Raw genomic sequence first — 24,959 nt, 5'->3', positions numbered from 1 at the left:
ATCTGGACAATAAATTAGATAGATACCTTATCTCAATAAACAACAAACCAAACCAAAAAAAATTTATACAGTTTTAGAACCTACATTTTCTTTTCAATAATACATGGGAGCCATTTCCATGTATCATTTCACTTTTTAAAACAAAATTGACTAATTTTTACCCAGTTCATTACTACTAAATATTCATACTGTTTCTAATTCTTTAATATAACATCATAATACAATAATATCCACGGAGATAAATCTTTCTGTATATCTACAGGTTAATTTCTAAAATTGGAATTTTCTAGGTCAAAATGTATGCATATTTCTAAGTAATTTGGAATGTAATGCCACATTTGCCTCCAGGAAATCTGTGCCAGTTTATACTCCCAACGGCAGAATATGAGAAGGCCTATTTCCAATATAAGCTTTTCTGCTGTTTAAAAATCTTTGCAGACTCTATGTGTGAAAGAAAAATGGTATCTTCTTATTTTAATATTTTTCAGACTACTGAGTTTGAATCTCTGAAAATATCTTGGCCATTTGTGTGTCTTCTGTTGTGAATTGCTTATTTATATATTTTGGTCAATTTGTTAGTAGGGTATGTCTCTTTCTCTTATAGATTTGTGAGAGTTCTATTAATATTAACCCTTTATCACTTGTAAAAGGTTAATTTTAGATAAATAATGTTATAATGCTGTTTCCTGGCTCCAGCATAAGGTTCTTGTTGAATCCCCCTTGCATCATTCTCTTTCTGCCTTATCTCTGGTTAACATCTGGTTAATAGGATGTTTCAGTGGGGTTTTTTTGTCTTTTTTTTTTGTGGTGCGTGGGCCTCTCACTGTTGTGGCCTCTTCCGTTGCGGAGCACAGGCTCCGGACGCGCAGGCTCAGCGGCCATGGCTCACGGGCCCAGCCGCTCCGCGGCATGTGGGATTTTCCCGGACCGGGGCACGAACCCGTGTCTCCTGCATCGGCAGGCGGACTCTCAACCACTGCGCCACCAGGGAAGTCCCTGTTTCAGTGTTTTATATAAAGATCCATGCATAGATATTCTCTTCACTCTCCTCCACCAATCATATAAATGTAACTTTTCCCTTTTCATGATAAAAATGTTCGTTATGAAACACATTAAGCCTTGAAATGTTAATTTCCAGCTTAGAACTGGAGAGACACTAATTTTTGGCTTTACTTACTTTAGTTGGGCAGGTCTAATCAACACATGATCAAAATGCTGTTAATAAAACATGTTCTGCTGGGAAATGTGACTCAGAAGGACTCTATTACCAAACATCAGTCAAAGATAAAAACAAAACAAAACAAATCTATGTAGAACTATGAGTTTTAAAAAATTGTAATAATTGACAAATTATAGGAAAAAAAATCTACAATTTCAGAGAACCTACATAATTTCCAGAAGAGTGGGGAAGGAATGCAAAGGGGTTTCTGGGAATGCTTTGTTTGGCTAAAGAAGTGCTAATTGTCAAGTAACATAAACTAGGCAGGGACAGGCAGGTTGTCCCTCTATGTGGATAAATGAAAATTCCCTCACTCCAAACAACTTTATTTAGTATTTTCTTATATAATCTGTTAAGATATATACATTGTGAAATCTTCCAGTTTGCAGATGACTTTTAACTTTTATGTATGAAATGGCAAGTAATGATAATGGTGTATCAAGACTGTAGAGAAGAAAATTTGCATTATAGGCAAATATAAAACAATATTCAAAGAAAAATGATATAAACTGCATATTAATCAACTAACATATAAAGTGACAGAATGAGTAGGAATAGACTAGAACTCACTGCAGACAGATACTGGATTATTTAGCTGCTACAGTCAAAAAGACAAACAAAATGCCAAATATCACTATGAAATATATTGAGGGAAAACTGAGATCATCCCAACCTTTAATAATCTTTTGCAGTTCTGATCAGTGTACCTCAAGAAAGCAGAACAAGGATAAAAAGATATGCAAATTAGGAAATGGGGTAGGGGAAGTTCTATAAGGAAAAACTAAGGGAGGAAACTAAAGAAATGCCACTGTAAAAGAAGCATATACTGATAAAGCTACAAAGATGATAATAAGAGAGACACTTAAAATATTTAAAAGAAGACACTTAAAACACAATTGCACATACATTTCTTATAAAAACAGAAATGAGGTGAGGGGAGGGATAGTTAGGGAGTTTGGGATCAACACGTATACACTGCTATATTTAAAATGCATGACCAACAAGGACTTACTATATAGCACAGGGAACTCTGCTCAATATTCTATAATAATGTAAATGGGAAAAGAATTTGAAAAAGAATAGATACATTTATATGTATAACTGAATCACTTTGTTATACACAGGAAACTAACACAACATTGTTAATCAACTATACTCCAGTGTAAAATAAAAAGTTAAAAGAAAAAAGAAAAAAAAAAACCCCAGAAATGAGGAAAAGTAATAGGGATTGCCTGGAAATTGATAGAGCCAGAAAGTGGCAGAGACATAGCTGTGTGATAATTGCTTTGGGACAAAGGGGAACCAGCAAATGATGAGTAAGAAACTGAAGAGATTAAAAATATACATCAGGCAAAAGAACAACAAAGAAGTGTGCCCAAATATACAAGAGATGTGAAATAAAAGACAAAAGGAGGGCACTGATGTTTTTTTTTGGCCGCGCAGCTTGTGGGATCTTAGTTCCCCAACCAGGTATTGAACCTAGGTCCTCAGCAGTGAGAGCTTGGAGTCCTAACCACTGGACTGCCGGGCAATTCCAGGCACTGATTTAAATTAACTGTGAAGAAATTTAAGACCCTATAACAGTCTTTAGTTAAATGAAGGGAAAGAGTTTGTAGCAGAAAAAAGGAGATAAAAAGAACTTTCTTATTTCTTTAATTTCCAGATACATGTTTGTTTCGCATTTTGATATGAACATATTAAACACATATGTCTCATGCTGTGTTAGCTTTTTCTTTCACCAAAATCTATTTATAAATTGATGGTACTTTTTGCAATTTATGGTGCCTTCAAACAGAGTATTTAGATGTTATTGAATTTAAATGTTACTGAATTTAAAGTACTCTTCTAAATTAGATAGAAACAGTTCTATATAACTTCTGAATTTACGATGGCTTTATTCTTGTATCTTTAACAAAAACTGCTAACTACCCATATCCAGATGTTGCTGTTCTAGACCTATGGTTATGCTAATAGACATTAGAAGCTAGTAAAATAAATAGTACAGAACAATCTAAATATTCTGGGGAGAAATATGTTCATAGCATTAACATTAAGGGACATTTGTAACATTGTAAAAAAATTAGTAGTTTCAAAGTGGATGGAATAATCCAGAAGGGAAATGCTTACATTTTAGGTAGGTGGTGGTAGAGAATCAAATGATACACAAATCATATCTATAAAGTTATAGACCTGAATATCATATGTGGCTTACTTTATTGTCATATCCTGGTTGTGAATCTTTTGAAGGAAAAATGACTAGAGTAAGTGAAGGCCAAAGGAACCTGAGAAATATTATCCTCATTTTTCAGATATGGATTTGACTCACAGTTAAGTGAGCTGGTCAAGGGTTATGAACAAGTCCGCAGGGCCTCTGACTATTTTGCTTATTCATTTTCCAGCATTATTACAAACAGATATTTACATAATTGCATTACTTACCAAGCATAGTAGGGTAAATATCCACAAGAGAAACCACATTTGATACTTGTAGGTTGGTCTTAATTCCCGGTCCCATGATCAAGAGTGGGACATGGGCACTAGCTTCGTACATACTCATTTTATAAAACTGACGATGTTCCATGGCCAGCTCTCCGTGGTCTGAGGTGTATATGACAATCGTTTTCTGAAGAAGATCTAACTGGTGAAGAGCCAAAATAATTTCACCTGTAATATAAATCAAGGTAAATCTTAATTAGCTATTAGCTCATGTTTTATTCTATCACAATAAGTTCATAAGAACTCTACCCTCTAAGAGTTTGTCAGGATGCTTCTTAACATCAGAATGTTATCTACTGTTCTTTTTTTTTTTTAAATAAATTTATGTATTTATTTAGGCTGCGTTGGGTCTTTGTTGCTGTGCGTGGGCTTTCTCTGGTTGCAACGAGAGGGGGCTACTCTTTGTTGCGGTGCGCGGGCTTCTTATTGTGGAGGCTTCTCTTCTTGCGGAGCACTGGCTCTAGGCACGCAGGCTCAGTAGCTGTGGCTCGGGGCTCTAGAGCACAGGCTCAGTAGTTGTGGCGCCCGGGCTTAGTTGCCCCACGGCATGTGGGATCTTCCTGGATCAGGGCTGGAACCGTGTCCCCTGCATTGGCAGGCGGATTCTTAACCACCGAGCCACCAGGGAAGCCCTATCTACTGTTCTTAAGTAACTTATACCAGAGTTCATGTGCCTGCTTCTCAGTGGATGGACTAGAGAGAGGAAGGAGAAAATACAATACCCATAGGATAAGTTTCTTTATTTGGAGATCATGCTGGCTTGCTTTCTATGTTTCTATCAGACAATGGGGGAAAACATTACCCCCAGTGACTCAAATGAGAAAGGAAAGACAAGCCTGGATGTCAGCACTGTGCATGTCTCATGAAAGGACTGCTGTCACCGTCGACCCACAATTCCTGCCCAGCGGGAGGTGATAAAAGGGTCAGAACCCCTCCTCCTGCTACCCTTTCTCTCAAATTCCCAGTCACCAGATCAAGATCATGCCCATGAAGTTGGCTGAGTGTTATGGAAATCCTACCTTTGAAAAAGAGCTGGAAGCAGTACAGATGGTATATGAATGTGATTTGGCATATTCTTGGGCAGTAAAATTTCTCTGACCACTCCCTCTCTCTAAGTGACGTGAAACTTCCTCCTCATTGCAATTAAGAGAACACAGTAAGGCATAGTCCAGAGAGAAGCATCATCTCTACTTTGGCAGTTTCTGAATCTGGCCTACAGGAGTCTGTATTATTTTAAAAAAAACAAAAAAACCCCCCACAAAACCCACAGGTGATTCTGAAGTCCAGTCAGATTTGAGACCCACAGCTCAGGAGTTATTAACGGAGTTCAGATCATCAGGGCATCAGGGTCTTTCAGCTGGACAACTGTAATTGCTTCCTAATTAGTTTTGTGCCTCCACTCCTCTTTCCCCTTCATAATATCCCTTGTACCACTCTGGTGGCTATCTTTCTAAAATATCTGATCATGTCACACCCCAGCTTAAAACTTTCCCACAGCTTCCCACTGTCTAATTCTTGAGCAAGTGCAGCACCTTCAGCTACCCCCTAGACCTTTACCTTTCACAATCCTAACTCCCTAATTCAGTATAATTCTGGATCAATGTACATGGGGAAACTGATTTCAGCTTTAGTTAAGCCTTGCTCTAAACGGCCTACGGAGAATGGATTCGTTTTACACTTATTACATGTCTGGGAGAAGTCACAAGGTTCTACATCTCATCTGTTTAATCTCCTAGAACCCAAGATGCCTTATAATTAACTGTGTTTGGCTGAATACTGATTCCTGATTAAATCCAGCAAAACGTTTTGTTTCCAACAGATGATAGTTTTCTATGACCTTTTTTTTATATATATATGAACAAATCTAAGTATCTGTTAATTTATGAATAATTAAGATAGAAAAGACTTATTCTACTATTAATAATGCAAATTATCCAATTTTTATATGTGTCAGGAATCTTAAAATTCTAAGTCTGAAGTATCTCAGCAACTGTTGCAATAAATTTTCTGAGGATGTTCATACAAGTCACCAACCAGCATAATCACAGTTTGTTGGAAAAATATTTTACTTTTTCCTCATGTGATTGCTTTTGAATTATACCACTTACCAAGCATAGCATCTGTCTCAGCACACATAGCGTAATAAAATGCTCTAATATCCTTAATTTCTTTTTCTGTAAACTTCCCAGTGCAGTTTTTGGTATAAGAAGAGTAATAATCTATAGGGTGCATTTCTGACAGAGGTGACCACTTTGGGATTTTGATGGCATCATAGGACACCTAAAAAGGGGAGAAAAACAAAGTTGTAATATTCCTCCCTTCCAACAAGAATATATGGTAAACTAGACAAAGTTTTATTACTTAGGTTAGTAGAAAAGCATGGTTGTGAATTATGTAAAGAAAATAGTAAATCAAATACATAAATTAGGAACAGATTGTTAGTATTCCCAGTAACAACAAAAGGTATATATCAATATCTGTATATATAATAAGACAGCTGTGAAATTATTTTAAAGATTATATATGTCAATGAAAAGCATGAGCTATATTAGACACTATTCTAATCCATAAGTATCTAATCACTTTAATATAGTTGTGTGATCAATTCAGAACTTCAGAATCAGTAACCTAAGAATCTAGACTCCTTTTTCCCAGTAGTTCACTAGTAAAAATGCCAATATCTAGTGAGATAGCCAAATGTTTGTTAAGAACAAATACAACTTTTTAATACATATAAATGCTTACAGTTTTGGTGAAAACCATTAAGACTAGACTTAAGTCATACATATCTTCTAGTCATGTAGCTTTAATAAACTCAAATATCTACTTAAATTATTTGACTCATTTCATTAGGCTAGTACTGACTCCTGACAAGTTTTTTAAGATAGAGCCAGTTGGAACTTTTAATTTAATTTAATTTATTTATATTTTAAAATTTTTATTGGAGTATAGTTGATTTACAATGTTGTTAGTTTCTGCTGTACAGCAAAATGAATCAGTTATACATATATACACTCTTTTTTTAGATTTTTTCCCATATAGGCCATTACTATTGAGTAGAGTTCCCTATGCTATACTGTAGGTCCTTATTAGTTATCTATTTTATATACAGTAGTGTGCAGACGTCAATCCCCGTCTCCCAATTTATCCCTCCCCCACTTACCCCCTGGTAACCATAAGTTTGTTTTCTATATCTGCGACTCTACTTCTGTTTTGTAAATAAGGAACTTTTTAAGAAGACATGAAGTATCTAAAACTTCGACACTGTTTCCTTTAAAATAGGGTGCACTACATAGTGTTTCTGGTTAGAGGTTTTAAAGTAACTTAAATTTGATTTAAGGTGACACACTTCAAAACACAGGCAGTCCTCGCTTTACATGGTTCAGGTATGCACGGATATCAGTTACCACAGCTTAGTTAAATAGCACCAGTTCCCCAACAACAGGGTTCACATTTTAATTACTGTTAACCAAAATTTCAGAAATGGAGACCTGACTGAAATAAAAATGTGTTTATATGGGGTTTGTTAGGACTGAAGCCCAAGAGACATGGATTCAGGAAGCACTTTGCAGTGTTCCATAGGACTATACAACGGGAGAGACTTATAAAGGCAAAAAGCTGCAGGGCCACAGTTAGTTACACGAGTTGTTTATCAAGAATTATAATTGGAGTTGATGAGAAGTAAGGAGGCTTAGGTTGTTTGGGGTCTGAAATGTTTGCATAGTTACAAGGGGAGACCTTGAGACCGTAAGGCTGCAGCTGGCAGGTGTTGTTCTGAATACAGCTGGTGGTGTCCCTGGGCCTGGTACAGTTCAAAGAAAGTTCAAGTTTTCAGTGGTGCAGAGACGTGTCTGAAACCAGATCCTCAATGGCTGCTCGACTCCAGTTTGTATGCCTGACTCTGACTGCTCTATTATCATATAAATTTGTCATCATTACCCAGGTATATTAACTGCGAGTTATTGCATAAAGTACAAACTTTCACATTCATATGCTGCTAGTTCTTTAGTCTCTACATCACCATGGAGATTACATATGTGTATCACAGTCAGTGATTAATTGTCATTTCTTTCAAAGTTTGTCTGTGTTTGATCACTGCACATCTTTTATTTAGTACATAAACAGACTGCAAAGGTGTGTAGGTATGCTGCCTCCTTGTCTCCCAGTGATAAATCCATGTGATATAAAAATGGATACTCAAAAGAGGAAATTGATCAACAAAGATGAACATACAGTTAAGAAATAAAAAGTGATAACACTGCAAGTAAAATTTGAATCAAAAAAAATTTTAAGGATTTTTTTGATGTGGACCATTTTAAAAGTCTTTATTGAATTTGTTATTATATTGCTTCTGTTTTATGTTTTGGTTTTTTGGCCGCAAGGCATGTGGGATCTTAGCTCCCTGACCGGGGATCAAACCTGCACGCCCTGCATTGGAATGCGAAGTCTTGACCACTGGACCACCAGGGAAGTCCCTGAATCAAATGTTAACTGGAGTTATAGAAGAAATAGCTGACCTGGGAATGCTGACACTGCCACCATTTGATACACTCAAGATATACAGCCAGAGGAACTTAGTGAAAACATAGATATAAGTAAGGAAGGTCGTTATGAAGAAAAAGATGAACATGTCCTAGAGGAAGTGACACTAGCAAAAATCTTCACATTATAGGAACTCTCAGGAATATATTATGACATTGAAAGTGCAAAGGGTAAAATGTTGGAAGGTGATCCAAATTTAGAAAGGAATATGACAATTTCTTGAGACATAGAGAAGATGCTTGCTTTGTATCTTAAGTTACACAATGAGAAGGCAAGCACTGTTCAAACTATTCTTGATTCTTTTTTTTACAAAAAAATCAAAACACTTTAATTCTTAATGTTTCTAGTGTTTTCAATTACGGTACATTAAATAAACATTAGTTTTACTATTTTGTCATTTCCCTATACATTTATAACCCAAAAGAAGAGTTTTTAATGTTTTGACAAATGTTTTTAGAGTTCTAGAAAAACGGTCATTTTCCCAATTGATTATTAAGATCTCTTTATACAGTTTCAGCTTGCCACAGTCATTTTTACGCTCCTGAAGCAATGCAAAGTGAGGACTGCCTGGACTCCTAAGAGAGTATCTTTTAGTTTAGTTTTTTTTTAATAGACATATTATATGCAAATGTATTCAACTTAGAAGTAGGTTCTGAGTTTTAACACATTATATTTTTGTAAAATTGTCCCTTTAGTTTCTGTCAACCAGTTATTGGTCAAGTTTGATTTAATGTGACTATGCAATTTTCCAATTTTTCTTTAAAAATGATAATAAAAGAAACAGTGAGCAAACACCAATAATATACAGATAAAATGTTAGCTTTTACCTCTGAGCCCACACAGTATACCTACTTTTTTAAGCCAATGAAGAGATGTGTGAAATGTTGAAGATCCAAAATTTTCTCCTGAAGATGGTGAAGGATATGGGTGTGGCAAATTTAATCCCAAGTACAGAACAAATGGTTGAGTGTAATTAATTGCTTCCTTTCTTAACCAATTTACTGCTCTATCTGTATTCTTCCAGTCCCCTTCCATCACTCTTACTTTAGTCTTTTTAGGGACAAGATTAACCATAGGCCGGCCTTCTTGTCTGAGTAAGAAAGCAACATCTCTTGTCCAGGCTTCCACACGATTGCTGAGGGGGCAAAAAGACAGGTATACTGTAAGGTATTTTAGAAGTTTTAAAAACTGACTAAGCATAAATAAAAGAGAGCAATATGGAAAACAATTTTTAGACTCAGTCATGTAAATGTTCAGACTGACTGTACTAGATCTCATTAAGGTACTGAGCATTGCAAATTCAAAAACCAAGAAAAAAAATAACAAGAATCAAATATTCACCTATGTGTTCTTTAAAACTAAGACATTATTTACAAAGGTTACTTTTTTCTCGTAATAAAATATTTAGTAAAATAAATATTTCAAATTCCTAGTATTTCTTTTGAATTTTTTAGCATTTTGTCTTTTTTTCTGTCAGAATAAGAGAGATAGTATTTCTAACCAAAGCTACAATAATTTCCTCCTATCACTGTCTTTATATTTAGAAAAATCTTACCTCCCATGTGTACCTTAGGTGTTTCTGAAGTCTCAGGTTTTACATTGTTTTCAGCTATATCTTTTCTCATTATAAGAACAATTTTGACTATGATTTAAGCTAAGCTAATGGTGATGCAAATTTCTAGATGTATTTTCTTTAGCTGGTAATTTAAAAGCTAAATGATTTGATCAATTAAATTACTGTAAATACTTTATCTAACTGCTTCATAAGTATATAGTAGTACCACTACTTTTTCCTCAATAATGTATGTATTTTTTTAACATCTTTATTGGAGTATAATTGCTTTACAATGTTGTGTTAGTTTCTGATGTATAACAAAGTGAATCAGCTATACATATACATATATCCCCATTTTATGTAAGTATTTTTAGTTGGCATAATTGTTTAGGAAGAACTCTTGGACATTTCTAAGAAGCCTGTTTTTGTGTTCTGGTTGAGGCAAACACCTCTGAAGTGCCCTATCAATTAAGAAAAGAGCTTAAAAAATTCAGATACCCACGTGAAAATAAAGACTATTTTATATTAAAACATTATACTCCATATAAGGGAAGTTTCAAACCACACAAAATGACTAATGGCTTATAGATGAACTAAGTAGAACTTTTATCTGCCTTTTGAAGACAGGTAAATAAATTTAAGCAACCATAATAAAAATATAATTTTTCATAGTTGATATTCAATATATTTTGATAAAAACAATGAAAACTAGAATCTCAGCAGAATTGCATCTAACAGATTTTAATTAATTCTATCTAACACATAGAAAATCCTAACGTAAGTTTTGTAAAATTTATCATACTACCAAACAATGTAAATTTTGCTTAAGTCACTGCTGAATGAGAGAACTACATGTGGCTATTATCGGAGCTACTGCAGAGGAGTGAGATGCTAGGGGTTTATCACACCAGCAGTACTTGCGGTAGAGCTCTAGGATTTTGTGATAAGCAGAAATAGGTTACTGAGATTCACACAGGATGTTTAGGAACCAAAGTGCTTTCTTTTCAACAAAGAAGTGTTAGGTGGGAAAATATGGCTGAGAAATTATTGCAGGAAGCAAGAAAATTACAAGAAAGCTTGTAATACAACCTAACTAGTTGTCCGGTGTGATATTGTGATTTATAATAAAAAAATATACATTTGGTCTTCTTCCCTGATTCTGGTCCAGAGTTCCTAAAATCCTCAGATTTTCTAAGTGAAAGACACAAAGGTGTCTTTTGTTATGTTAATGAGGTTACTTTTGGGCTGGTTGCCAGAACCAAAGGAGAGATTAGAGGGCTGAAACTTTTAGTCCCACCCCACTGATCTCCGGGGAAGGAGGAGGCTGGAGAGGGAATGGAAATTGAGTTCAATCACCAGTGGTCAATGATTTAATCAATCATGCCTGCGTAATGAAGCCTCTATAAAACCCAGAAAAGGAGCGGACTGGGGAGGGGTGGGAGAGTGGCACCGCCTTAGGTGAGGGTAGGGAAGCATCATGCCCTTTCCCCATGCATCTCTTCCATTTGGCTGTTCCTGAGTTATAGCCTTTTATAATAAACTGGTAGTCTAGTAAGTGAAATGTTTCACCGAGTTCTGTGAGCCACTCTAGCAAATTAATTGAACCCAAGGAAGAGGTCATGGGACCCTCTGATTTTATAGCTGGTCAGTCAGAATCATAGGTGACAACCTGGACTTGTGATTTGCATCTGAAGTGGGGGAGTGAGGGCAGTCTTGTAGGACTGGGCCCTTAACCTGTGGAGTTCAGTTGAATTGAAGGACATCCACTTGGTGTCCAGAGAGTTGGTAGTGTGTGGAAACCACCCCACACAATGGAATTGGGTGCAGAAACCCTAATTGGTGATCAGAGCCTTTACCAGGTTTGGATTAACTCAAGTATAGACTATTGTTCTGACTGTGCTAACCAAACTACTCAGTTCACCTTACAAGGCAGTCATGAGTGAGTCTAGAACATCTCAAGGAAAGATCTTGCCTTGAAAGATGGCTATATTGAACCCAGATTACCATCTTTTTTTTTTTTTTTTTTTTTGCGGTACGCGGGCCTCTCACTGCTGCGGCCTCTCCCGTTGCAGAGCACAGGCTCCGGACGCACAGGCTCAGGGGCCATGGCTCACGGGCCCCGCTGCTCCGCGGCATATGGGATCTTCCCGGACCGGGGCACGAACCCGTGTCCCCTGCATCTGCAGGTGGACTCCCAACCACTGCACCACCAGGGAAGCCCCAGATTACCATCTTTTGCCACAGCAATGAGTAAGTGTGATTTCATTTAATCTTTCTGGCAAGGTTATGCCCCTTTCCTTTCTTTGTTTTTTTTTTTTTTTAAATTCTTTGTTTCTGAGATTCTTTTAGCCCAGGTTGGTTCCCTTAAGGGTAAAAAGGCTCAAATCAACTTAATTTTGGCCTGGTCTTACCATTATGGCTAATTTCAAACTTAGTTTCACTTTTGTCCTCTCACTAAATAACACGTGATTTACCCTTCTTTCTTAGTGGCATCTTCTTTTGTCTATTCCTGAGTGTGTGGGCTTTTGGCATGATTGCCATAACTGCTGGTAGTGAAGTAGAGTATAACAAATGCTTTCGGCATTACTGGGGCAGCAGAAACAGGATTATGGTTGAAGGTAAAGGTGCCTCTCATAATTTTCCCTTTTAACTCTTTCTGGCTATTCCAAGAATCTTGAGTAAGCTAGCTGATCAAGAGGGTAATACTTTGATTAGCTGACCCATGTTCAAGCATTGTGCCTAAGTGTAAAATTAAAATTTACTTCGTTATAACTCAAAAACATTTAGCACTTTTTAGATATTCAATACATATTAATAGTTATAATCAATGATGATTCTCTCTTCTACTCTCACTACTCCCTGGGCCAACCCAATCCTCCTGGGCCATTGTTAAGTGTATGTAGTATAAGCAGTAGGTGCTCCAGGAGCTGCAATTCTCAGCTCAAAGTCCCTTTTCCCAGCCCAAATTTCTCCTGGCCAGTAACACTAATGAGGAAAATCGGGAAAGAGAATGTGAATATGCAGCCTCATAGTCGATGACAATTACTGTGACAGAAAGATAACTTAAAATTATAATTCTCTCTACTAAACAACGAATGTCTCCATCCCTTTTTTCTTTTTTTCTTTTTTTTTTTGCGGTACGCGGGCCTCTCACTGTTGTGGCCTCTCCCGTTGCGGAGCACAGGCTCCGGAAGCGCAGGCTCAGCGGCCATGGCCCACGGGCCCAGCTGCTCCGCAGCATGTGGGATCTTCCCAGACCGGGGCACGAACCCATGTCCCCTGCATCGGCAGGCGGACTCTCAACCACTGTGCCACCAGGGAAGCCCTCCATCCCTCTTTAACCAGGTCAAACTGTTGCACCAGGAAACATTATCTTTTGACCATGTGCTTAGACCTACTTTTTATTACTGTTCAGTGTTGTCTTCCCCTACCCGCTACCCACCATTACTTGCTATATAACCTCCTCCAAATATAACCTTTCTAATTAGTTGGTCACAGGGGTATTTTGAATAAATTTCTTTCCATTCCATTTCTATGTACTTTGTCTGAAATCTTAAGAGTACGGCTTCAATCAGGACAATAAACAAGGGCTTGTGTTAATGGGGAGGAACCAAAACTACCTGTGGTTTAGATACTTTGATTCATTGGCTCCTCTCATTATAAATTTACCCTGTTACTTGCAAATAGACACAAACATACACTGTATAGTTTCCTATATGCCAGCATTTCTCAAAGTGTGGCTCAGGGATCTCTGGGACGTACCCGAGAGGCTTTCAGGAGGTCCACAAGGTCAAAACTATTGTCATAAAGATAGTAAGACATCATTTTTTGACTTTTTCACTCTCCTGCTCTCATGAGTGTACAGTGGCGGAGACCACTGTAACGAAGCCTCAGGTGGGAGTTTGGATGTGGAGTACCCCTATCTCAAAGGAAATTGTTCTCTATAAACTTAGGCTTCACTGTGTCATTTTGTGCATATATACTAAGTGCCCCTCCTAAGTGGTCCAAGGTTTACTTTACCTCTTTGTAGAAATGTAAGAGAGGCTTCTCTTCTCAAAGGGACACAAAAGTAACCACATGTTTCTGATAAAGGCATTCACAATTGGCTATACCTTGTCTTACCTCTCTCTGAGGTCCAGTTCCTTATATCTTTGCTATTTCAAGCAGCATCAGCATCACCTGAGAGCTTGTTAAATATGCAGAATCTAGAGCCCCATCCCAGACCCACTGAATTGGGAAAGGCATTTAATAAGACGCCCAGGTGATCTGCATGCATGTTACATTTTGAGATGCACCACTCCACATAACAGTGTAAGAATTTTTATGCAAAAAAGCCTCAATTTTTAGAGAAGATCATTAAAATAGCTTCCACAGTAGCCCATGAATAGGAGAATTATTCTACCTTGGATCGATTCCAGAAAATGGCTAAATGCACTATCCAGCAATCAGCAATTTTATTCTTTTTAAAAGCAAAATCTCCTCCTAATATAAATGGCATATAAAACTAACATGTTAGCAACGAATTATTGCATAAATTTGTATCTATGCCATTGCTTTGTGGGTTTTCTGTGCCAATGTGCCGAACTCCACTGCTGCAGTATTGGAGACAATCAGCTCACAGGTAGCACCAGGTGAATTTACATAGGGACTATAACATTTGAAAAAGTATCATACATTAAAATTGATGAGAACATAACAGTTTTCTTTCAAAATGAATTAGGAGCGTCGACTTAAACCTTCAGCTTCCTAAGATTACTAAATAATTCAACTATCTCAGACTTTAAGAGTTATGTGCAAATGGATCCCTTTCACACAAAGAATCATTGTTCTCGATGGGACTTTAACAGCTAATGTGTCTCAGATAAGTCTCTTGCATGGAAAAATTACAGTTCTGAATCATGCCCTTGCAAATTTCACTATCGGCCTGATAAATTCGGTAAGAGAAAATGGATCCATATTCATTCCCATTAAATGTTCTTTTCTCAAAGCTGAGAAACACACTGTTTTTTAAGGGACTCACAAGGCTGTCATCTATCTTTACATATATGATCACTCACAAAAAGTCTGTTTTAATTGAATGAATAACAATTGTTATTCATTCTGTCTTATATTTTATTATATATTTATTGTAAATATATTTATGCAATTATATATTATAAAATTATATAATAGTAAATAAATTTCAAACAAAAGGTTTGTTTTGCATGAGTGTGTGTGGGGGTACTCAGGGGTTTCATGGACTTCAGGTTATGAACTCCCATTTAGCCATTTCCTAGCCTGCTAGTGAATTCATCACTGTTGGAACATCAATATTTAAAACTTTGAGTTCTAGGTGACAGTGACTGTAGCCCTTAACAGAGTATTTGCTGCAGTTTGGTTTTAAATAAAGGCAGGCTTTTTGATTTAATTCAAGAAAGAGTTATTGAATGTCTACCATGTACAAGGCATTGTGCTAGGCTGAACTTGAGGTGACTCCCTTAGCTACCAAAATGATACTACCTCCTCATATGCACTCAGGCATAAACTCCTACTACTATACTTTAAAAAATAAAGGCCCATTTGCTACCTTGTGGAAAAAGCAATTGTGATGAAATAGTTTGGTTATGATTATAACTCTAATGGTTTAGATCACATTGACTTCTTTTACATCGCATAAGGGGAAGATTCTTCTTACACTTTTAAAGTAATTTAATATATCAACTTAAGCAACTCTAACATTTAAAATTTTTTGTAAGCTTTTGCTTTTCAGTATTATACAGAAAATACAACCTGGACAAAATGTCATTATATCTGAAAGATAAAGTGGCTGGATTATCCCCCAGTAAATCTTTCATTAGTAATTAACCAAACAGTCTCTGCATTGAATATGTTACCATGTCCATAGCCCTTGCCGAAGAGGTGACCCAGATGACCACACTGTGTAGGATTTAACTCTTCTCCTATCCTGTCCACTGGCCAGGGGTGCGCACCCAACCTAAGGACCAGATCCTTGGGTCCTTAACCTGGTCAGTGATTATGATGGAGTCTGGGATGAAATATGTGTTGGGCCTATCATCCTTGTTTACAGAATTTGAATTTGGAAAGGAAAAACAGGTGACTGGCAATTACCTAGAATGCAGCTATAAGGTAGAGAACGTCACTAAAAGGAGATGGAGTTTGAGTCAAAAAGCGTCATGCAGGTCAAAGTTCTAGTTGGAAATGATGTAGCTGAGACAAGACCCAGAGAGGAGACAAGCAACTCATAAATTATGTTAATGACAGAGAACCAGGATAAAGTTTTCCTAACTCCTGCAACTGAGGTCCTTAAAGTTGTATTAGAATCAGAATTATTGGGCTTCCCTGCTGGGGCAGTGGTTGGGAATCCACCTGCCAATGCAGGGGACACGGGTTTGAACCCTGGTCTGGGAAGATCCCACATGCCGCAGAGCATCTAGGCTCGCAAGCCACAACTACTGAGCCTGCGCTCTAGAGCCCGCGAGCCACAACTACTGAAGCCCGTGCGCCTAGAGCCCGTGCTCCGCAACAAGAGAAGCCACCACAGTGAGAGGCCCGTGCACCGCAACAAAGAGTAGCCCCCGCTCGCTGCAATTACAGAAAGCCCGAGCACAGCAACAAAGACCCAACACAGCCAAAAATAAATAAAATAATAAAAAAAAGAATCAGAATTATTCCCAGTTCCATCTCCTGAGATTAGTATAAGTACAGCCTCTGTTCTTAGACGGATAATCCAAATTCCTTTTCACTGCATAATTAGTCTTTTGGTAAATCTGCAAATTGTTCCTTTACCTACTAATAGATATTAAGTGTTCAATGTATGCTTCTGAATATATGACTCTACCAAGCCTACGAAGATACATAGTGACTTTTTGGAAATATTTTACCTTAAACCTAATGCAGTGCCTAGTAGGTAGTAAGAGCCTAATAATGATAGACATCATTATTCTCTAGGTCACTTTGATCAAAGAAATTCATTTAAACTGGTTAACTTTCATGGTAATGGAGGTATGAATGACATGTGTGAATTATTTAAAATCTCTTAGGTAACTAAAACTTGGCAAGTTAGCTCAGTGAGTTACTGGACAGGGTGCAACTAAGACAGCCAAGTCGTGGATATGACATGTTTTCCAAACCACTTGCCCTTGGTGGGGGGAGCGGGGAGAGGAGGCAGAATTTCCCTTTGTGCCTTTTTTTTTTTTTAATCTTTATTGGAGTATAATTGCTTCACAATACTGTGTTAGTTTCTGTTGCACACCAAAGTGAAACAGCCATATGCATACACATGTCCCCATCTCCCCTCCCTCTTGAGCCTCCCTCCCATCCTTCCTATGCCACCCCTCTAGGTCATCTCAAAGCACTGAGTGGATCTCCCTGTGCTATGCTGCTGCTTCCCACCAGCCAACTATTTTACATTCGGTAGTGTATATACGTTAATGCTACTCTCACTTTGCCCCAGCTTCACCCTCCCACCCCACATCCTCAAGTCCATTCTCTATGTCTTACCTCTTTATTCCTGCTCTGCAACTAGGTTCATCAGTACTATTTTTCTTTTTTTTTAGATTCCATATATATGTGTTAGCATACGGTATTTGTTTTTCTCTTGCTGACTTACTTCACTCTGTATGACAGACTCTAGGTCCATCCACCTCACTACAAATAACTCAATTTCGTTTCTTTTTATGGCTGAGTAATATTCCATTGTATATATGTGCCATATCTTCCTTATCCATTCATCTGTTGATGGACATTTAGGTTGGTTCCATGTCCTGGCTATTGTAAATAGTGCTACAATGCTTTGTGTGGGTTTTTTGTTTGTTTGTTTTTGTGGTACACGGGCCTCTCACTGTTGTGGCCTCTCCTGTTGTGGAGCACAGGCTCTGGACGCGCAGGCTCAGCGGCCATGGTTCACGAGCCCAGCCGCTCCATGGCATGTGGGATCCTCCTGGACCAGGGCACGAACCCGTGTCCCCTGCATCGGCAGGCAGACTCTCAACCACTGCGCCACTAGGGAAGCCCAGGAAGAATCTTTAGAGTCATCTAGAGTAAGCTAATTTGATTAAACTGGGATCCTGAGTAGATAAATAACTTGCCCTGGTCTTATAGTTGTTAGTAAGTGGCATTTTTTTAAAAAATAAATTTATTTATTATTTTTGGCTGTGTTGGGTCTTCGTTGCTGTGCACGGGCTTTCTCTAGTTGCAGTGAGCGGGGGCTACTCTTCGTTGTGGTGCGCAGGCTTATTGCGGTGGCTTCTCTTGTTGTGGAGCACAGGCTCTAGAGTGCGCGGGCTTCAGTAGATGCGGCACGTGGGCTCAGTAGTTGTGGCTCACAGGCTTAGTTGCTCCGCGGCATGTGGGATCTTCCGGATCAGGGCTTGAACCCATGTCCCCTGCATTGGCAGGTGGATTCTTAACCACTGCACCACCAGGGACGCCGGTAAGTGGCATCTTAATGAGTAGTACCACCAGCACTTGTTTAACAGTTGTCTGGAAGAAACAAGCGTGTAGCCCTTAAAGTTCCCAGTCTGGTGCAGCATAGTATATATGGTAAGGGACACACAGCTGGACTATGTCCTTAAACTGGTAAAAGAAGAAAGCATCATTTGATGTTGAAAAAAATACAGATGGAGAATTGTAGTAGTAAACTAAAGGGACTTGTAATTCTGGCTGAAAATATAAACAGGTTCAAAAATGGCTAATTTCAGTGGTAAAGGTAGCTCAAAGTTATAAAAACGTGTTTTGAGAGTCAGTCTATCAAAAACATTGAATTCATCTATTTGATATTGAGAGACCTTTTTTTTCTGAGACCCATCTTTAAACTTGCACAGAAAAATCTGAAAGATAACGTGCTGTAATTCATATAACCTTTGCAGACATGCTATTAACAGCAGCCTTGACCTATCTGTCAGTCAAATGACTATGTGGGTACATATAGCACTAATACAAATAGTCTTGATAGCTTATTTAAGCTTCCTAAGCTCAGGTGAGACAGTAAGTAAAGTGAAAATATGCTACAGCAATTATTATACTGAAAACCATCTTTGATTTCCCAAATGTCAACGTTTAAGTGGCTCTTTTCCTTTTAACCCAGGTGAGATAGAATATCAATGTTTATCAAATAATAAGTTGTAACTTTTTATTCCGTTCATTCATTCATTAAACAAATATTTAATTGTGTACCTACAACGTACAGGCACTACGTTGGAAGTGGGAATAAAGTAGTGAGAAAGAGAAACAGGGTCTGTGCCCTCCAAGAATTATTATCCCACTGAGGAATAAAACTCAGATCATATTTTAACCATCTCACACAGAGAGTGATAGTGATATGCAATACAAGGCATTCAACCTTAGATTCTTTTTATTATTGGACTGACTGAGAAAACAAAGAAAGAAAACAATTTCAAATAGGATAATATGAATAGTTGTATCTTACTTTGGATTAACCTTACTTTCCAAAAAAGTAGAAGGATTTTAAAGAGAAACTGGTGAAACTTTGTGAAATGAGCACATATTATTTCATTTAATGCTCACAACAAAGAAATTAAACTTCAGTTAGCTTAGATAATATTCCCAAGATTATACTACAAGTTAGTAGTAAACAGAGAAACTAGGATTCAAAAGTAGACAATCTGATTCTAGATCTCTACTCTTATTCCCTATGCTTAGTTGCCTAATTTTCGAGGACTGAGTAAAATGAAAGAAAAAAAAAGTTACAATAGAATAAAGTTGGGGAGAACTGAAAAAAGCAAGTAGCAAGAAGATTATGGTCTTTAGAACAAATTGTAAAGTGAGTAATAAAGTAGCCGTTGTATAACTAAATCAAAATAAATCATGGACTAAACAATTTTATAGACCTTTAATGTTTAAGAAAAACAAAATTACTAGCATATAATTTCAATATTTTAAGAAGATTAAACAAAGCTAAAGATTTAGCCAAATTAACACAATCTAGGGATTAAGAGATTTACATTCACCTTTGTGGAGAAATAAAAGAAGTCAAAAAGGGTACATGTATGTATTATAGCAGTGGGCTGCCTGTTAGAATCATTTTTATTTTATTTTTTACCTGATGGAGTGATGCCCTGAAATATAGTCCAGTTTTCCAAATTTTTGTGTTCGGTAGCCATGCTTCTCCATGACATCCATCCATGTTGTATAATTTGGATCTAAGCCCTTAAAGTTATTCCAAGATTCTGTTAAGTGAGTGAAGAGGCCACTCCACATTGCTGGGGGAAAAAAATGGGATAGTGTAAATAAAGCTTAACAATTCGTTTTAATGATTAAGACAATTATACCGAGAGAAAAGAGACTGACTACTAGTTTAGAGCTTGTGCTCTGCAACAAGATATATCTGCATTAAGTGTTTTACCTAACATTTTTGATTGTTACCTTGTTTTATCAAGGGGAAAACTGAAATGAATTACTATTTCCATTTTACAGGTGAGTCTCTAAGGCTTGCAGCAGCGGTCCCCAACCTTTTTGGCACCAAGGACCAGTTTCGTGGAAGACAATTTTTCTGCAGACTGGGGAGGGGGGGATGGTTTTGGGATGATTCAAGTGCATTACATTCATTGTGCACTTTATTTCTATTATTATTGCATTGTAATATATAATGAAATAATTATACAACTCACCATAATGCAGAATCAGTGGGAACCCTGAGCTTGTTTTCACTTGGCACTCACTGATAGGGTTTTGATATGTCTTCAAGCAATTGATTTATTATGGTCTCTGTTTAGTCAAACCTCTCTGCTAATGATAATCTGCATTTGCAGCCACTCCCCAGCACTAGCATCACCGCCTCAGCTCCACCTCAGATCATCAGGCATTAGATTCTCGTAAGGATTGCACAACCTAGACCCCTCACATGCGCAGTTCACAGTAGGGTTCACACTCCTATGAGAATCTAATGCAGCTGCTGATCTGACAGGAGGTGGAGCGCAGGTGGTAATGCAAGCGATGTGGGGTGGCTGTAAATACAGATGAAGCTTCGCTTGCTCATCCACCACTCACCTGCTGTGCAGCCCAATTCCTAACAGGTCACAGACCAGTACCGGTCTGTGGCCTGGGGGTTGGGGACCCCTGGCTTACAGGTTAAGTTGTTTAAGGTAAATAAATGGAATTAAATATAAAGCTTGTCTGACTTGAGTCATAAAAATAATCACTAAGTATTTGTTGGTTAATTTTCCAAGTTGGTCAAATGAAGTACAGATCTCATTTCCCAAAAATCCTCAAGGCTTTTCCCTATTTCTTGTCTATATACTGGCTTGCCACAAAAAACTTACATGTTCTATGTTTTCTCTCTCATTTTCTACAGCTATCATTGTTTAGTCAATAAATCTTTTTTTTTTCAAATATTAACATACCTAAAGGGAGAAATAGATAGCAATACAATAATACTAGGGGACTTCAACAGCAGATAGATCTTCCAGACAGAAAACCAATAAGGAAACACTGGATTTAACCTACATGTTAGAACAGATGGAATTAAGATTTTCAGTACATTCCATCCAAAAGCAAAAGAAAGTACATTCTTCTCAAGTGCACATGGAACATTCTCCAGGAAGATCATATGTTAGGACACAAAACAAGTCTTCATAAATTTAAAAAGACTGAAATCATATCAAGCATCTTTTCTGACCACAATGATATGAAACTAGAATCAGTTATAAGAAAAAAACTGGAAAATTGACAAATATATGGAGTTTAAACAACATGTTCCTGAACAACCAATGGGCCAAAGAAGAAATCAAAAGAGAGGTCAAAAAAATATCTTGAGACAAATGAAAATAGAAATACAACATAGCAAAACAAATGGCATGCAGAAAAAGCAGTTCTAAGAGGGAAGTTCACAACTTTAAGTGCCTACATTATAAAAAAGAAATAGCTCAAATAAACAACCTAACTTTATATCTCAAGGATCTAGGAAAAGAAGAACAAACTAAGCCCAAAGTTAGTAGAAGAAAGGAAATAACAAAGATCAGAGTGGAAATAAATAGAGACTAAAAAGACAATAGAAAAGATCAATAAAACTAAGAGTTGTTGGGGCTTCCCTTGTGGTAAAGAATCCGCCTTACAATGCAGGGGATGCGGTTTTGATCCCTGGTCAGGGAGCTAAGATCCCACATGCTGCGGGGCAACTAAGCCCGTGAGCCACAACTACTGAGCTCGTGCACCTCAATGAGAGAGCCTGCATGCCGCAAACTGTAGAGCCCATGCACCCTGGACCCTGCACGCCACAACCAGAGAGAGAAAATCCTGCACACCACAACTAGAGAGAAGCCCGCGTGCCAAGACAAAGAGCTCGTGCCACAACGAAAATCCCACACGCCTCCAGTGAAGACACCACGTGCCACAACTAAGATGCAGCCAAACAAACAAACAAAAAAACTAAGAGTTGTTTTTTTTCTTAAATAAAATGGACAAATCCTTAGTTAGACTTTCCAAGGAAAAAACAAGGGGACTCAAATAAAATTAGGAATTAAAGAGGAGACATTACAACTGATAACCACAGAAAGACAAAGGATCATAAGAGACTAACTACCATGAACAATTATACTAACAAATTGGAAGAATTGGATACGTTCCTAGAAATGTAAAACCTACCAAGATTGAATCATGAAGAAATAGAAAAGCTGAACAGACCAATTATGAGTAAGGAGATTGAATCGGTAATCAAAAACCTCCCAATGAAGAAATGTCCAGGACCAGATGGCTTCACTGGTGCATCCTATCAAACATTTAAAGCAGAATTAAAACTAATCCTTCTGGGGCTTCCCTGGTGGTGCAGTGGTTAAGAATCCGCCTGCCAATGCAGGGGACGCGGATTTGATCCCTGATCCAGGAAGATCCCACATGCCGCAGAGCAACTAAGCCTGTGCTCCACAACTACTGAGCCTGTGCTCTAGAGCCCACGAGCCACAACTACTGAAGCCTGTGTGCCTAGAGCCCGTGCTCCTCAACAAGAGAAGCCACCACAATGAGAAGCCTGCACACCTCAACGAAGAGTAACCCCCGCTGGACACAACTAGAGAAAGCCCACGTGCAGCAACGAAGACCCAACACAGCCAAAAATAAATTAATTAAACAAATTTTAAAGAATAAGCCAAAGAGGTACATTTAAAAAAGAAAACAATCCTTCTCAAACTCTTCCAGAAAAGAGAAGATGAGGAAACATTTCCAAACTCATGAGGCCAGCAATACCATGATAGCAAAACAAGACAAGGACACTACAAGAAAAGGAAATTATAGGCCAAGATCTGTGATGAACATAGATGCAAAAATTCTCAACAAAATATTAGCAAACCTAATTTAACAATACTTTGAAAGAATCGTACATCATGATCAATTGGGATTTACTCCAGGAAGGCAAAGATGGTTCAACATCTGCAAATCTATCAATGTGATATACCACATTAGCAAAATGAGGGATAAAAAAAAAATATGATCATCTCAATAGATGCAGAAAAAGCCTTTGACAAATTTTAGCATTCATTCATGTGGGATTAATTGAGAGATTAGGATTGACATATATACACTACCATGTGTAAAAAAGATAGCTAGTGGGAACCTGCTGTATAGCACAGGGAGCTCAGCTCAGTGCTCTGTGATGATGTAGATAGGTGGAATGGGGGAGGAGTGGGAGGAAGGTCCAAGAGGGAGGGGATATATGTATACATATAGCTGATTCACTTCCTTGTACAGCAGAAACTAACACAACATTGTGAAGCAACTATACTCCAATTAAAAAAAACCTCTTGAAAAACTGGGTATAGAAGGAATATATAGAAGCCCACAGCTAACATCATATTCAATGGTAAAAAGCTAAAAGTTTTTCCTCTAAGATCAGGAACGAGACAAGGGTGCCCACTCTCAGCACTCTTATTCAACACAGTTCTAGAAATCCTAGCCTGAGCAGTTAAGCAAGAAAAAGAAATAAAAGGCATCCAAATCAGAAAAGAATAAGTAAAATTGTCCCTATTTGCAGAAACATGATATTATATATAGAAAACCAAAAAGACTTTACCAAAAAACTGTTAGAACTAATCAATATGTTTAGTAAAGTTGCAGGATATAAAATCAATATGCAAAAATCAGTTGCATTTCTATATACTAATGATGAACTACCAGAAAAAATTACCCAAAAAATCCATTTACGATTGTATAAAAAAGAATAAAATACTAACGAATAAATTTAACCAAGGAGATGAAAGATCTGTACACGAAAAACTTTAAGACACTGATGACAGAAACTGAAGAATATACAAGTAAATGAAAAAATAGAAAGCAAAGATGAGGAACTAGTCAGTAGCAAATGTGTGATTACTTATGTGTACTAACCTAGATTGCTGATTGAGACCAAATGAAATTTTTAGTGAAGAGATGTTGCATCTTAGTGTATTTGCTGTGTCTTATCTGATTTATCACCTTGTCTACCTGTGTGCCTTTATAATTCAGTATAAGCATCCCTTCAGTACTTTAGCCTCCTCTGCTTTGTGCAGATAGAGTGTGGAGTTTTTCTTTATGTTATCTCATTCCACTTGCTCAATAAAGAATAAAAACTTAACTTCATACCTGCTTTCATTAATTGTTATAATTATTTCCTAAAATGTCTGTTTCAGATTCTGAAAACCTGGTGATCAGGCAGATAGCAGGTCCTTACTGATTGCGGGTTGACTATGGCATTTATCATGTGTTCAGCAGTTATGTTGCTGTTGGGGACACAAGTGTTAATAAGGCCCCAGTGTTTGGAGCTTAGCTTTGGTAGTGACCTCATTGTTGGTTTTTTGGGAGGTAGCATTATGGCTGTATATTGGGGACAGATTGCCAGAAGTGTTATGTGGATGCACATAAGCCTAATCTGACTGGTTCAAGTCATGGAAATGTTCTTATTTTCTCTAGAATATGGTGTATACCTTAAACTAATACAGTGTTATATGTCAATTACATCTCGGTAAAACTGGAAAGAAATCCCTTTCCTTTTCCCTTTTCTGTGTACACACATGGCAGGGCTGAATCCTTTTCTCATCTAACGAAATGCTTTCTTTTTGAGGAGTGGAATGGGGCATTTCCCAGCTTTGAATCCCAATGATGCTAGTTACTGAGTGACCTTTGATAAGTTATTTAACCTTTCAGCACTTTAGTTTTCATCTG

General features: G+C 37.6%; 2 protein-coding genes across 6 annotated transcripts in view; one reads left to right on the top strand and one right to left on the bottom strand.

The window, feature by feature from the left end:
* SKIC3 (SKI3 subunit of superkiller complex) overlaps positions 1-24,959 on the top strand; it is a 158,309-nt gene that overhangs the window by 37,903 nt on the left and 95,447 nt on the right. The gene's annotated exons all lie outside the window — the stretch shown is intronic.
* The window catches only part of ARSK (arylsulfatase family member K), a 44,615-nt gene that overhangs the window by 10,175 nt on the left and 9,481 nt on the right, over positions 1-24,959 (bottom strand). For 2 of the 3 annotated variants that reach the window (XM_067731268.1, XM_067731265.1), the window contains exons 3-6: positions 19,873-20,032; positions 9,110-9,392; positions 5,824-5,995; positions 3,659-3,883 (exon numbers count right to left, since the gene is read on the bottom strand). In XM_067731268.1, the coding sequence (XP_067587369.1) occupies positions 3,659-3,883; positions 5,824-5,995; positions 9,110-9,392; positions 19,873-20,032 (840 nt within the window). The remainder of the gene's footprint in view (positions 1-3,658; positions 3,884-5,823; positions 5,996-9,109; positions 9,393-19,872; positions 20,033-24,959) is intronic. The other variant, XM_067731266.1, reaches the window with a different exon arrangement.

The sequence above is a fragment of the Pseudorca crassidens genome, chromosome 3, assembly GCF_039906515.1.
Source record: "Pseudorca crassidens isolate mPseCra1 chromosome 3, mPseCra1.hap1, whole genome shotgun sequence".
Lineage (NCBI taxonomy): Eukaryota > Metazoa > Chordata > Mammalia > Artiodactyla > Delphinidae > Pseudorca > Pseudorca crassidens.
This window is presented reverse-complemented; position numbering and strand designations above follow the sequence as displayed.